Source organism: Alosa alosa, chromosome 20, assembly GCF_017589495.1.
Source record: "Alosa alosa isolate M-15738 ecotype Scorff River chromosome 20, AALO_Geno_1.1, whole genome shotgun sequence".
Classification (NCBI taxonomy): Eukaryota; Metazoa; Chordata; class Actinopteri; order Clupeiformes; family Clupeidae; genus Alosa; species Alosa alosa.
In genome coordinates this window covers 17,959,651-17,973,685 of record NC_063208.1, presented here as the reverse complement: position 1 = coordinate 17,973,685, position 14,035 = coordinate 17,959,651, and the positions used below count along the sequence as shown (strand labels likewise).

General features: G+C 45.1%; 1 protein-coding gene across 2 annotated transcripts in view; it reads left to right on the top strand.

Annotated features, from left to right (window-relative positions):
* Window positions 1–14,035, top strand: part of trappc9 (trafficking protein particle complex subunit 9) — a 231,958-nt gene that overhangs the window by 96,329 nt on the left and 121,594 nt on the right. For both annotated transcript variants that reach the window (XM_048229439.1, XM_048229438.1), the window contains one exon: window positions 3,110–3,228. In XM_048229439.1, coding sequence (XP_048085396.1) covers window positions 3,110–3,228 — 119 coding nt within the window. The remainder of the gene's footprint in view (window positions 1–3,109; window positions 3,229–14,035) is intronic.

The following is a 14,035-nucleotide window of genomic DNA, read 5'->3' as shown; positions in this document are numbered from 1 at the left end:
TGCGCAGTCCATTTAGTGCCATAGAAACTTCAATCACTCCGAAGCGGCCATATTTAGCCTGATCTCTTCAATGGTGTTATTCAGACTTAATGTTCCATAAGAGGAAGTTTCTCCTTCTCCTTTCTTCCCCTCTGGTCTTCTCACTCAGTGTTTGATACCTCTTCTATGCTGCTAACTTCTCCCTGTTTCCTGTTTAATTCCTCACATTGATTGGACTGGTGGCTAACTCCTTGTAATTGTATCCGAGCTTTGATATTTTCAAATAATTTCTTTCCCTTCTGGTGGAGGTACGAGCACACATAAAGACTTTGAAATCAGAGTGTGTCTGTGCGTGTGTGTGTGATATCTTTGGTGTTCTGGAGAGAGATCTTTGTTTGTTTTGCTTCGAAAGTGTAGTGCAGACTTTGGTCTTTTTTAGAAACAGACATCCACGTTCAGTAGAAGAAGGAGGCTTTTATTTGTTCTGGAGCCGATAATCTGGCATTCGTGAGGCTGTGGTCTCACATGTAAAAGCCAGCTTCAGAAGAATAACAAGATTTTTTCGAGAATTTACTTTTTGCCATTTGCCTTTATCTACATCCATACACACACACACACACACACACACACACAGCCTGCAAAGAAAACTGTTACAGAGGTGTGTGTGTGATTGTGAGTGTATGTGTGTTTGCGTCTGTAAGTGTGTGTATCTGTGTGTGTGTGTATCTGTCACAGTGTCATCAGTGCATTTTGGTCAGGAAAGGGGCAGTGTGGCTGCTGCAGCAGCCTTTGAAATGCAGAACATGACTTGACTGAGTGTGACTCTGTGACTTGACTTGAGAGCACACAAAAGAATGTTCTGGAAACTCCAAAAACTTTTGGGGAAAGAAGCAAACCCAGCTCAAAGTGTGTCTGAATCAACAGCCCAGAAACAGTCATCCACTGATGTGTGGCTCACGGACATGAGTGTGTACGAACGTGTGTGTGTGTGTGTGTCTGTGTGAGTGTGAGTGTGAATGTAGTATGTTGCCACATTTTCCAGCATCACTAGCTTCCCCCTTTTACAGGATATTGAAGGAGGCAATATGTTTTCCAAGGGGCTGCACGGTACACGTGTATATTTTTGTGTAAGAGAGTGAGTAGGTGTGTGTGTGTGTGTGTGTATGTGTGTGTGTGTGTGTGTGTGTGCGCGCATGTGTGTGTACTCACATACTGGTGGCTGGCGACAGGTTCTCCATTTTCGATCAGAGATAAACCTCCCGCTTCTACAGCAGAGCCAGCAGCCCTCCACCCTGTCTCCACCCTGCCTCCGGCTCTGTTTACACTGTAGTTTGATTGCATTTAGCCAGAGCAGACACTGTTTATGTATGGCTTCCTATTTGTGGAGAGACGATGAATTTGAAATGATTCTCATCATGTGAGACAGAGGAAGTTTGGAAGGTGGAGAAGGGTAGAGGAGAGAGGGATGGGAGGGAGGGGGAAAAGAGAGGGATAGAGATAAAGATGGACAGAAAGAGAGAGTTATAGCACTGTGAATCTTTACACCTGTTCCTCTAGCCTGAGCAGGGAGGACATGAAGAGTTATGAGTGTTTAAAATAGCATGGCCCCCTCTGTAATGATAACATAACTCAATAGACATGATAGTCATCTTTAGTCATCAGTGTACTCTCTCTATCTCTCTCTCTGTCTCTCTCTCTCTCTCTCTCTCTGTCTCTCTCTTTCTTTACCTCCCTCTCTCTTCCTCTCAGTCCTCCTCCCTCGTTTTCCCATCTAAGGGAATCATTTGAGATTTATTCCCTCCCAAATAGATTTGTCTAAAAACAATCTCTTTTAGCTCCCTATCTCTTACTGCTGGCCCTGTGCGGCCCGCCCGTGGCCATAGAGATGATGGAGTGGGGCCCTCTCACTGCGTGGGAAGCAGGGATATGGAGATGGGACTTGGAGAACACACACACACACACACACACACACAGTCAAACTCAGAGAAACACAGAAGTGATGCTTTTCCTCATGCTCAGGGAGCCTTGTAATAGGCAGACACAGGCAGACACAGGCAGACACAGGCAGACACAGGCAGACACAGGCAGACACAGGCAGACACAGGCAGACACAGGCAGACAGACCTCATGCCCAGAGTGCCATGTAATAATTCACAACGCAGGCACACACTTGACCTTTGTAAGATGCCTTGTGTCAGTTATTTTTGTCCATGCAGATATTTGCTGACTGCTTTAACCAGTAGTTCTTCATCTTTGTTCAACCCCAGCTGAAGCACTCATGGCCAGACTGCACATTAATCCATGTCATGTATTCATGTGCAGGTTTGGAGAAAACCTGCTAAAAGTGACAAACAGGCTAAAAAAATCTAACCCTTGGGAGAATGACTGAAGTAATATGCTTGCATCTTTGCACGCGTTTGGATGTGTGTGTGGGTGTGTATTCTGTTGCTCTGGATTCTCGGCATATCTCCCATGTTCTCTTGCCCAGAATGCATTTGTGCCTCCATTGACGTCAAAGAGAAGTGTGTGTGTGTATGTGTGTGTGTTTGTGTGTGGTGACATCACGTCATGCACCGGCCCGGTTTGTCACAGTGGATCAGCAAAGCAAATCCAGCTCCAACTGTCTTATCTGCCTTGTTTTCTCTCTCTTTCTCTCTGTCTTCTTTCCATGATTCTCTCTCATTTCTCTTGCTCATCATGTCTCTCTCTATAGATTTTTTTTTTTGCTCTCTCTCTCTCTCTCTCTCTCTCATTTTTTATCTTTCTTTTCCGCTAACAAGAAAGCAACCACTGCCTGAGAAAAGCTTGACTACTCCATCTGTGCATTGTATGAAGTAGTTTTACCCCTGCTATTTGTGTGTGTGTGTGTGTGTGTATGTGTATGTCTTTATTACATTTTTCCTGTGGTCTGTATGTGTCCATGTATGAATGTTTTGATGCGATATCTGTGTGTTTCAACCCAGGTCTGTTTGGCGTTGTGTGTTATTAAGCTCTAGAAGAAAGTTTGTGTGTGTGTTTTTTGTGTGTGCTTGTGTGTGGATTCTTGTCTTTGTTCCAATGTCTTCTGATATTGTGTGTGTGTGTGTGTGTGTGTGTGTGTGTGCGTGTGCGTGCACATGTTATGTTGCAGATGGCATCAGTGTGACCGGTCTGCCCATCTCCAGCCCACTCCGGCAGGTCTTGAAACCACGTGCCGAGTCCAAAGCCGTCAGCAGTGAGCCTGGGAAGGCCGAGTACAACCATGTCAAGGTAAGCACTGCCACTTCCTGCCTGCTACAGGAAACGCAAAAAGGTCACTTCCTGTAAATGTCCAGTAGCAACAATTGTCTGGTATCTTTGGGAGGTACCTGCAGCGTTGGATTTCTCTAATGTCTTTGACTGTTCGCTGTTTGTACCTCCACGAGACTGCACAAATTGACGTGTGTGTGTGTGTATGTGTGTGTGTTTGCGGGCATGCATGTGTTTGTGACAGCTTTTTGTTTGCGCTTCGTGGCTAGCAGCGCGGTCGTTTTTATTTCCCATATCCTCTCAGCTCACTCCTTTGATGGCTTTTAGATAATGAGCATCTGTGGTTTATTATTGTAATTAGTGTGGTTGTGTGTGTAAGAAGAACACTGCCTTTCCTGCTGACATTATGACAGCCTAAAGGCAGCCTTTCAGCCTCTTTGGAGAACATGGTCATGTTAGACACGCACTCCCATAAGAGCTCCACAGGGCGTCAGAGGAAGGGAGTGCGTAGTGGAAGCCTGAAATGAACACCCTCAGACTGCCTGACTGCCGATGAGCCCACTAACAGCTAACTTCATCATGTAGATGACACCTAGGAGATGTCTGTCTAAGGCTCAGTGCTGACAAGGTTCAGCCCTGTGGCCATTTTGCTCTCTCTCTCTCTGAAGACTGTTTTCGATGCCGGCGTGAACCTTTCGATGTTCTGCGGCCTCCTGTGTCTGCGTCGCGCACCACGGAAACGGTAGTTAGAATGGCGAACTCCATTGACTGCTGTGCTGAAATATGAATGATATCTTGACAACACTCAAACAATAACAAAGTTATTGTATTTTCTAATCTGCATAATTACTATTAGCTACAAATATTTTTGAGTACACTTAGGCATATCTTTAATGTGGTGTGTAGGTCTAATTGAGTGCGCATTGGTGGTGTTGTGGCCGCCCAGCCGTGCGAGGCAGAATAGTGGGTCAACCAATTGGAACAAAGCAGTCAGACGCAGAGGTTGCAGTGAAACAAACTTAGGAATTTATTTATAATGTGTAGGGAAAGGAGATGGGGAGCAGAGTTCAACTCAAATCTTCAGTGCTGGACCGGGGCAGTCAGAGGACTCGTGTCGGCTTCTGAGACAAAGGAGAGAGAGAGAGAGAGAGACACCGGAAAACGTTAGTGGAGAGTTTAGTCCCTGCCACTGACCTTGTCACCCAGCCCTATTGGTTGTCTTGGTGGGTTGTTCACGAGTCTTCAGGCCCTCTTTCCTGTTCCAGCCGTCGTATCTTCCAGTAGCACAATCACTTCAGCCACGGTCCACTTCAGCTACGTTCCACTACAACAAAATCACACCACAACGGGCAAACAGGTTACTTTTGAAAAGGGTGGCCGGAAGCCCTTACCCTGAGACTGGCTTTGCTGTCTGGTCTCCACTCTTCTTAAGCTCAAGCCAGTCTGCCTGAGGTTTGTCCTGTTGAGCTTTAAAAAGGCAGCTAATTGCCTGATTAACCCTCTGCACCTGGCCAGAGGCAAGCACAGACACCTGGGGGGCGGAGCTTCCTAACACACTGCTCTTAGGTAGTACCGCCCATCCAATACTATGCCTCTCATCTGCCTTTGCTGGCCTGTCTGTAGCCATGTGGGGTACTGATCCCCGACAGAGCCCTCACAGTGTGTATAATTGAGTGCCTGTCACTTTAAGAAATACATGAGGGTAATTAGCCTTTAGTCTCACGGTTTTAGGCTAGTGAAAAGGTTTCAAAATCAAAGACTGGTTTGTGTTCTTTCTGGATTTAAATGGCATTCAGAAGGTCAGCGAGAAAGTCCACGTTTTCATATCAACCTAAATCAAGTCAGTCTGGTTCTATTTGAAATAAATCACGCCTCTTTCATAAGGCCGGCTTGATTTCGAACTTGCGCGCTGTGGGTGTGACAGAAGCAGGAGTGGGAGAATGCGAGTAACTTAAAAGTGCGTAACTGAAGCGTGTAAAAAAGGGCTTGGTTAAGGACCTCATAGGTTGGTGAAGGAGGGTGCTTAATCATAGCCAGCTAGTTGAGCACAGTAATTCTATGCCTTTGTGAGAAAGCATGCCATTTATGAAAGCAAAAATTTCCCTGGCAGAATATAACCTGACAAAATATGACCGCTGTGTATATCTTCATAAATAATACTAACACCAAACACACATAGCTCTCACTCAAGCACAGCAATGTGTGTGATCATGGCAGCTGCACAACCACTCACTGTCTCCACTCACCGTCGGCTACGGCACTAAGCTGGAAATCTAGTCGGATAGGCCTACATCTCCGTTTAACACTTTGATGTCCACACGAAATGTAATTTCTGTTCATAAAAACATAGCAAAGTGTTTTGGATAACCTATGGCCATGTCCATTTCCCTTGTGAGTTAAATGTTTTAATGCAGATGTCTGGATAATAGGTGATGTAACAGATCATGCATGTGTATTTTAGGCATAATGTGCAGAAATTGTATTTACAACATTTTCCTGGGGTGACACCCCCGAACACCCGATGAGTTTTAGGCATTGGGGGGATTGCAGTATCTGTCCCTGTCCCCTCAATATTGAAGACGCAGTAATGCCCATGTGTATGTGTCTGTATACTGTACTGTATGTGTGTGTGTGTGTGCAGTATGGTTCACTGAGTTCTCCCCAACAGGTAGAGCACAGCTTGATTGCGTGTCAGTCATGGTCAGCATTTCAAGCTTACCTGTATTGGCCTGGCACCTAAAGGCAACATATTTGAATGGTTTACTGATGTGATAAGGGGCTTGGAGTTGAGTGTAGGTGATGTGGATGTAGAGGAAGGCTTTTCCGTAACACAAGGCAAAGGATTTGGTACCGAAATGATTTGTTTCATGTCATGAGTTGACCAATCACAGTCATTGTGGTCTGCGTTGACTGGACTGAGGGGGGGAGGGTGTTGGCTGTTCTCATTGGGGTTCACTGGGTTTGGCACACTGGATACTGTGTGGAGATTGGTAGGTGTGTGTGATCAGCAGTTCATTGAGTTTGCTGTGCCAGGTAGAACAGATCAAACATATAAGTGGTGCAAGCAAGCAAGCAATATGGTTCACTGAGTTCTCCCCAACAGGTAGAGCACAGCTTGACTGCGTGTCAGTCAGGGTCAGCATGCCTCGTTCACATCCACAGCAGCTGGACCTCCTCAATAGACATGGATAGACTGATGGGTTAACCGAGGTCCCGAGGTAATGGGGTCCTGATCACTTTGTGCAGAGAAGAGAGAATACCCCCCCTTTTGCCCAGATGTAACCCTGGATGTACTGTACAGGGCAACAGAGGGCCACACATTGAACTTGTGTGTCTGATGGTACTGTTTGGAATGCTGTGTTATTCATTAGTGTGGAGCGGACTTCACTTGTGCAGGAAAAGGCACTTTGGCACCTGTGTTGGCTTTTGAGAGAGGGAGGATGTGATGATCAGGATGCTTGTTTTGCTTGTAGTTGACTGTGTGTGTGTGTGTGTGTGTGTGTGTGTGTGGGTGTGTGTTGTGTGTGAGGTTCAGTGGGTTCATGTTTCTGCGTCACCAGTATGAATCACAGACACACACGCACAAACATATTCAGTTGCAATTATTTGTGCATTTCAAGCTTACCTGTATTGGCCTGGCATCTGAAGGCAACATATTTTAATGTTGTTTACTGATGTGATAAGGGGCTTGGAGTAGAGTGTAGGTGATGTGGATGTAGAGGAAGGCTTTTCCGTAACACAAGGCAAACGATTTGGTACCGCAATGATTTGTTTCATGTAAATAGGTTCAATTTGTTTTGTCTTTTCTGGGTTGGTTGAGACTGTTCTGTGTGCTTGTTTGTGGGAGAGAATGTGTGTCTGTGTCTCTGTGTCTGTGTGTGTCTGTGTCTGTGTCTGTGTCTGTGTCTGTGTGTGCGTTTGGGTTTGAGTTTGTGTGGATTGGGTTCAGCAGGTTTATTCCAATGCTTCAGTAGTCTGAGTCACACACATATGCAGGCAGACAGACACACTGGCACAGGCACATAGACTAATTGCAATAATTCTCACAACACATACACACCCACTCTCTCTCTCACACACACACACACCCACACTCTCTCTCTCACACACACACACACACACAGATGTGATGTTCTGTTCTTGTATTTTTACGTCAGCTGTGGCATTGATCCCTCTTCAATTAATAATGGTGTGATTATGCTTTTCGTTCTCCCTTCCAGAACAGGAGATGAAGCGTAGTAGTACACATGCACACACACACACACGCACACACACACACTTTGGCACTCACACACATGTAACTCTACACACACACACACACACACACACACACACACACACACACACACACACACACACACTCTGCCACTTACACACTAACTCGTAACTCTATGCACCAGCCATGTGCAGACACACACACACACACACACACACACACATACAGATACACAAACATCTAATTTTCTGCTCAATTGACTTCTCTCCGTACAAGGCACTTACAAAGTGTGATTTATTTCTGGTGTCTCCTGCAGCAAGCTGAAGTGTGTTGTATTATTCAGTTGGTAAAGCGCAGGTGAGGCATCTCACAGCCTTTTGGGCTGCACATCACGGCCATGCTAATGTCTGCACTTTCAGGACATTTTCCCCTGACAACAAACAGCAACTCTGTCCTGACAAGGTAATTTATGTTCCCCTGCAACTTACTGTGTGTGTGTGTGTGTGTGTGTGTGTGTGTGTGTGTGTGTGTGTGTGTGTGTGTGTCGGAGGGTGGGTGGGTGGGTGTTTGCTGTCAAGCGGACTTCCTTTTGTACCTCATCTGCTCAAAGCAAGACCAGAAACACGCTGCGCCCTCTAACATTTGTATTATTAGTGCTTTAGTTCCCGTAGAGAAGTAAAGAGGTGTTGTGGTGCTGCTACACTGGCATGCTTTGTACTGGGCAAGGCTGGCTCTGATGAACAGGTGTGTGTGTGTGTGTGTGTGTGTGTGCCTATGACGCGCGTGCGTGTGTTCGTGTGAGCAAGTGTGTGTGTATGCATGTGTGTTTCTGTGAGAACACCAACTACCAAGTCATGTGAAGTGGTGCAGTCAAGCAGCCATGAAGGAAGCTGGATCAGTCTTTTTCCCCCGATACAGTACTCACCTGATGGATAGGTGTGTGTGTGTGTGTGTGTGTGTGAGAGAGAGAGTGAGAGAGAGCATGTGTTTGAGGGTTGTGTGTGTGTGTGAGAGAGAGAGAGTAAAAGAGAGATTGAGAGAGCATGTGCTTTAGGGTTATGGCTGACTGCACATACTTTCTCTTCCCTCTTCAGTGTTTGAGGTAAGGTCCATTTAGGATGGGGGTCTCCTGGTTAAATCCATGATTCATGCAGCCTGTCCACAGCTTAAGGCTGTTGTGGGACCACCGGGGCTCAGGCAGCTAACAGGACGAGACGCCGTTACCACTTAGCTGCACTAATCCCAGCAATGAACAATTACACTGCCTGTGGTGTTCCCACACATACACACACATATATGCACACACACACACACACACACACATAATTCCAAAGGACTACTGGAATTCAAATTTTCCATGCATTGACTTAATTTCATACAGCGTGCCAGACAATGCATAAATCTGCTACCTTCTTGTGCAGAAGAGAAGTCAATCCACATGATATATCAAAGGGAAGAAGAGCAAAATTGACATATTTACTTGACCTTTAACTGTGTGCCTCCATTCTGTTTGATTCCATCCTTGTGCTCCCAGTCTTTTACAGTGTGTGTGTGTGTGTTTTCTGATTTGTGTCTGTGTGTGTTTGTGTGCCTTTCCCACACAGAGGACACACATGCTCGTTTTTACAAATCATTTACCCAGGTTTCCCTGCCTGATTGAAGTCAATAGCCGACGTGTGCTCCCTCCCCACATGTGTGTTTGTATCAGGCTGTGAGTGTCAGCGTGTGTGTGCATCTGTCACAGACACCACGACACACACACACATGACTCACTCTCCCCTACTGAGCAAGAGAAGTTTGCTCTCTCTCTCTCTCTCTCTCTCTCTCTATCTCTCTATCTCTCTACCTCTCTCTCCATCTCTCTCTCTCTTTCCTGCCATGCTCTCTGTCTCTCTCTTCTTCTCTCTCTGCATCTGTGCCACCGTTGTCATGGCAGGAGCCATCACGCTCTAGGGGAAGGAGAGGCGTTTGAGTGACAGGTCAGCAGGAGGGGAGAGATGAGAGTAGGGGGGTGGGGGAAGAAGTAATCAAGGCACCTTTAGTGATTCGCTGTGGGGCTCAGGCAAAGCCATGCATCTTCACATAGACCCTCGTCTGATGAACCTATCTGCCCATGACAGATCGCAAGTATATCCCTCTCTCACTTACTTCTTGCTATCTCTCTGTTTCTCTCTCTCTCTCTCTCTCTCTCTCTGTCTGTCTGTCTCTTTTTCTCTCTCTCTCTCTCTGTCTGTCTGTCTCTCTCTCTCCCTCCCAGTCACTGTCTATTTCTTTCTGAGTTTATCACTTTCTTTCTCTCTCTCTTTCTCTGTCTCTCTCTCTCTCTCTCTCTCTCTCTCTCTCTCTCCATCCTGAAAGCAGTTGTAGCTTTGGGCCCACGCCAAAGAGCTGCGCTCAATCGCTGCCGCGACGCTATCTTCAAACCCACAATTCAGGCCCAGAAGGCGGCTGCTACAGATCCACTGCTTTAGTAACGGCCACACCGGCCTAGCCATATCTGCCTGCCAGCACTGAGCTTATACTCTTATAGTCTTGAACTATTCTTTGTGTGTTTGTCCTCTCAGTGTATGAAGTGGTGAAGAGGGAGTGTGTGTGTGTGTGTGTGTGTGTGTGTGTGTGTGGGTTATGGGATTGCAGTGAGGATGATGCAGGTGAATTGTGGAAAGTCAACAAGCTTGAGTTGAGGACTTATGTGCATGAGTTCAAGAGGTTCAGGTGTATTGGTGTTGGTGTATGTACGTGAAAACTGGCCTGCAATGGCATCGTTTTCACGTTATCATGAAGAAACCTGCCTGGAGGTTGTCTGGGAATGACTTCTTGTTGCTCCATGGCTGTGTGGCTGCCCTGAATAACTGCTGCTATTCGAAAACAAACAGAACATTTCTGTGACCTCAGTCACTGTTATTAGCAAGAATGGTGCTGGAACAGTTACCATGGGGGAAAAAAACACATATTTTCATTATTTACTTTATTTGTGTGAGATGCCCCCAGTGTCGAGAAATGTGCTCAGTTGATACCAAGCAGGTCTCCTGAGTCCCCTGTGTGGTTCCCAGCCAAACGGTGACAGTGAAAGAACATTTTAATAATTCTGTTTAAACGCCACCTCCTCATCTTTCAGCAGGGGAGGACACACACACACACACACACATATACTGTATATATACACTAGGGAGAAGAGAGAATAGAAAAACTCTTGTATTTCTTTCTGTAATTGTCCTGAGCCTTGTTCCCCCTCAACAATGTTTACATGCCATTGTACAAACTGAAAAAAAAAAGAAACGTCACCCCACAATTACCCTGCAGCATACCGTCTGCGTGGATGCGGTTGATCCTGGAGCAGCTTGCTCATATGGACACACACAGTGGATTTGCACCTGAGGTGCCATCAGAGCTCAGACGCCACAGCTGTGCACTGATTTTCTGAGGCCTTCATCCTTCTTTTTACGAGGCAGCACAGTCAGTCTCCCCAAATCATCCTGATGAGGCGCACTGAGGAGATGCCAGGCCAGGCGAGCGTGTCGGATTGGCACCGGAGTGGGGAGAGGCCAGTGACATCGCTGGGTGAAGAGATAGAGGTGGCACACAATGGGTTGGTGTTTCAGCAAATGATGGCATGCCAACACAGTGCCCTGTATGCCAGAATGTGCAGAGTCACAGACTTGCATAACAACATCAGTTTTAGGTTAGCGGATCAACATGCTAATATACCATGGCGTGGAAACAAATGTACTTTTGTGTACCCCTTAGCAGCCTTGCTTAAATGATGATAAACATGGTAAACTTCAATGGAAAAGAATGGAAAATAGAGTAGACCACATGATTTGTAGGAGATAGAGAGAGAGGGAGAGAGAGAGAGAACAAAAGACTGATAAATTGAATCAATTTGATCAGGTAAATGAGGGGATGAATAGAAGCATCCAAAAAAAAGTGAGGACACAAAGCCTACTGAAGGAGGGAGAGAGTGCCTAGTACAGAGGTGACTGAAGGTCTTCTCAGAGATCTTTTGTCGGAGGAGACAGCATAATTAGTTCACTTACTTTCCTTAGATTTGATAAAGAGGAGTGCATCCACACAGTGAATGGACAATATAATCCAGGAGACAGACAGGCAGAGAGACAAACAGACAGCCTATAATTAGCAGATGGACAGGGAGATGGACAGAACGAGGCCCAGTGAGAGATGTGTGGAGTTATTTTTAGCCCGGCTGGTACCCAGACAGCCGTGAACGCCCTGCAGAATGAAGAAACCAAGTGAAATCACAAAAAAGAAGGAAGAAAAAAATTAAGGAAAAACAAAATGAATAGAACTTTTACTTCCTTCCTTCCTTACTTTCTTGTTGTTTACCTTTCATGTTTTTCCTTTTTTTCCCCCCTGTTTGAGACATTTTTCCCCCTGAAGCCAGTTTTGGATGGATGATCCCACGCTCATCTCTAAAATTTATTAGTTGTTAATATTTATCACCCGCGAGACTGGTCTTTTTGGGCAGCGTAAGTCAGAGGGTGAGTTTCTCTGCGGCGACAAGTCTCGGTTGGTGCCCCCGCAGTTGTGGATGAAATCACTCCGACATTAATAACAGCCACCAGAAGGCCTTTGCTCTCCAGGAGGGGGGAATATGTTTGAAATACACTAGATGAATTTTTTGCTAGGGCTAAACTATATATGGGTTCAGTCCCATGGTGTATTGCTTAGGTATATAGAAATGACAGGATTTCACGACGAAAAAACAATTGGCATATTGTAGGGACTATCCTTAAGGTTTAACACTATCCCAGCCCAACCCTTTCCCAGGGACTGTCTTTAGGGTTAAAATTGATTCCAGCCCTGGACAACAGTACTTTTCCAACTTTTCCATGGTCTCAGCATTTGTCATTGTCATAGAGTCTGCGGTGGTATGGAACAAGGCCCTACAGTAGCTTGATAATGGTTTATAATCTGTGATTGAGCTCCGTTTTTATTCCTTTGACAAGCAGAGCAAACTAAAGGTCAGGTTGCAATTTATTTTGCATGTTCAATTAAAGGGCATGATGCCATTTCATTTAAAAAAGAACAGAAAGGATGTAAATAAAAGACAAAGAATGATATGATGTCTTTTAATTGTACATAGGGATGTACATGAACCATGACATTATTGTTGATGATGCCAATGCCATTTTTCTATTTCTTGACATTGCAGCCACTTCCAGTTTGGGTCAACTTGGTGAAAACAAACACATAGACAACTGAAGTGAATTAAAAGTAGGGTTATTTTTCTATGAGCCAACTGGTCAATTGTACGGGGCTCTCACTTAATCCAGCTGTCGTCATTTCAGACTGTAACACTTTTGCCGTTCTATCTAGCACATCCGAGTGGTTCCATAGAATTTTTTCATGCACAAATACAACCATGTGGTTTTATTTCACTGAGTGCAGCCTATAGACTGTGCTTTATGCCAAGAGGAAATGACATGGCCGTGATGTCATGATGACATGAGCAAGATCCTAATTGCGAACAAGGCTGGGTCCGCACAATGCTGATGTGTGTTCATGCCGCCATGGGAGTTCCGTGGAAGAATGACTTCCTGCAAAGCAGCCCCTTTTCTGTGAAACCTCTGTGAAACTAAACGATTTCACTTAGGGCAGGTGTCCCACTCAAGAACTTATGTCTTCTCTAACCGCTTTGTTTTCAACAGGAAATGTGTTGTCTCCTCCATTGTGGAACATTATAGAGATCCATGTGAACCTTAAGAGGATGTATGGTCGAATCATTGATCAACCATGATAAAGATTGACTTAATTTCCACATCCACTAATTACTCATCATCACATGTGTTCTTGATTACACTCTGCTTTGTGTTGATAAAATTAGAAATAGCAGGTATCCCTACATAATGTGTGGACACTGCTGTGTGAAGATTGTTTCTTGGTACTTGTTAACCAATGAAAGTACAGGCCTCCCAGCAGTATGTTAGTACTCCAAATAATTCTCACTGTTCATGAAAAAACCTGGGAACTATTTTTCATAAGTTTTCCATTTGATTTCTCCTATACTGTTTCCTTTTGCATCAAAGAAAAGTGGAAAGTGTGATATTTATTTATGCTTATTCCACTGCTTGGTTGAATTTCTTGGTTGTAAAATGCAGACGTTCAGAACATTGCAACATTGTAGCATATGACGGTGGTGGCTTTTAGCTAGATGGATGACAGCAGGCTAAGTAAAATAGCGATGTTTCAAAGCTAAAGTTCATCAGAATCTTGGGATCGCCCAGCTTGACAACGGGGAGAGATAGAACTAACGACTGGCCTTTGGCGTGGTAACCATCCATTTAGAACTAGTAACGGCAGTTTGTCCTGCAAGTTGAGAAATTAGTTGATAATGTGTCGGAAGAAATTAGTTCTACAAACAAGACAGTTTTAGCGATTAAAACGTTTAAATTGTAACAGGAAATGAATACAACGCAATTGGCAACAGTGGAATAAGCGGGATAATGGACTCCACGGTGGTCTGTTCACAGAAGTTAATGCACTTACGAGGTTTAAACCTCCGCTTTGCGTCGGGGCCGTTTTACAACCTCGACCGTGCATTAACTTCTGTGAACAGACCACCGTGTCGTCCATTATCCCTTACTTATATTT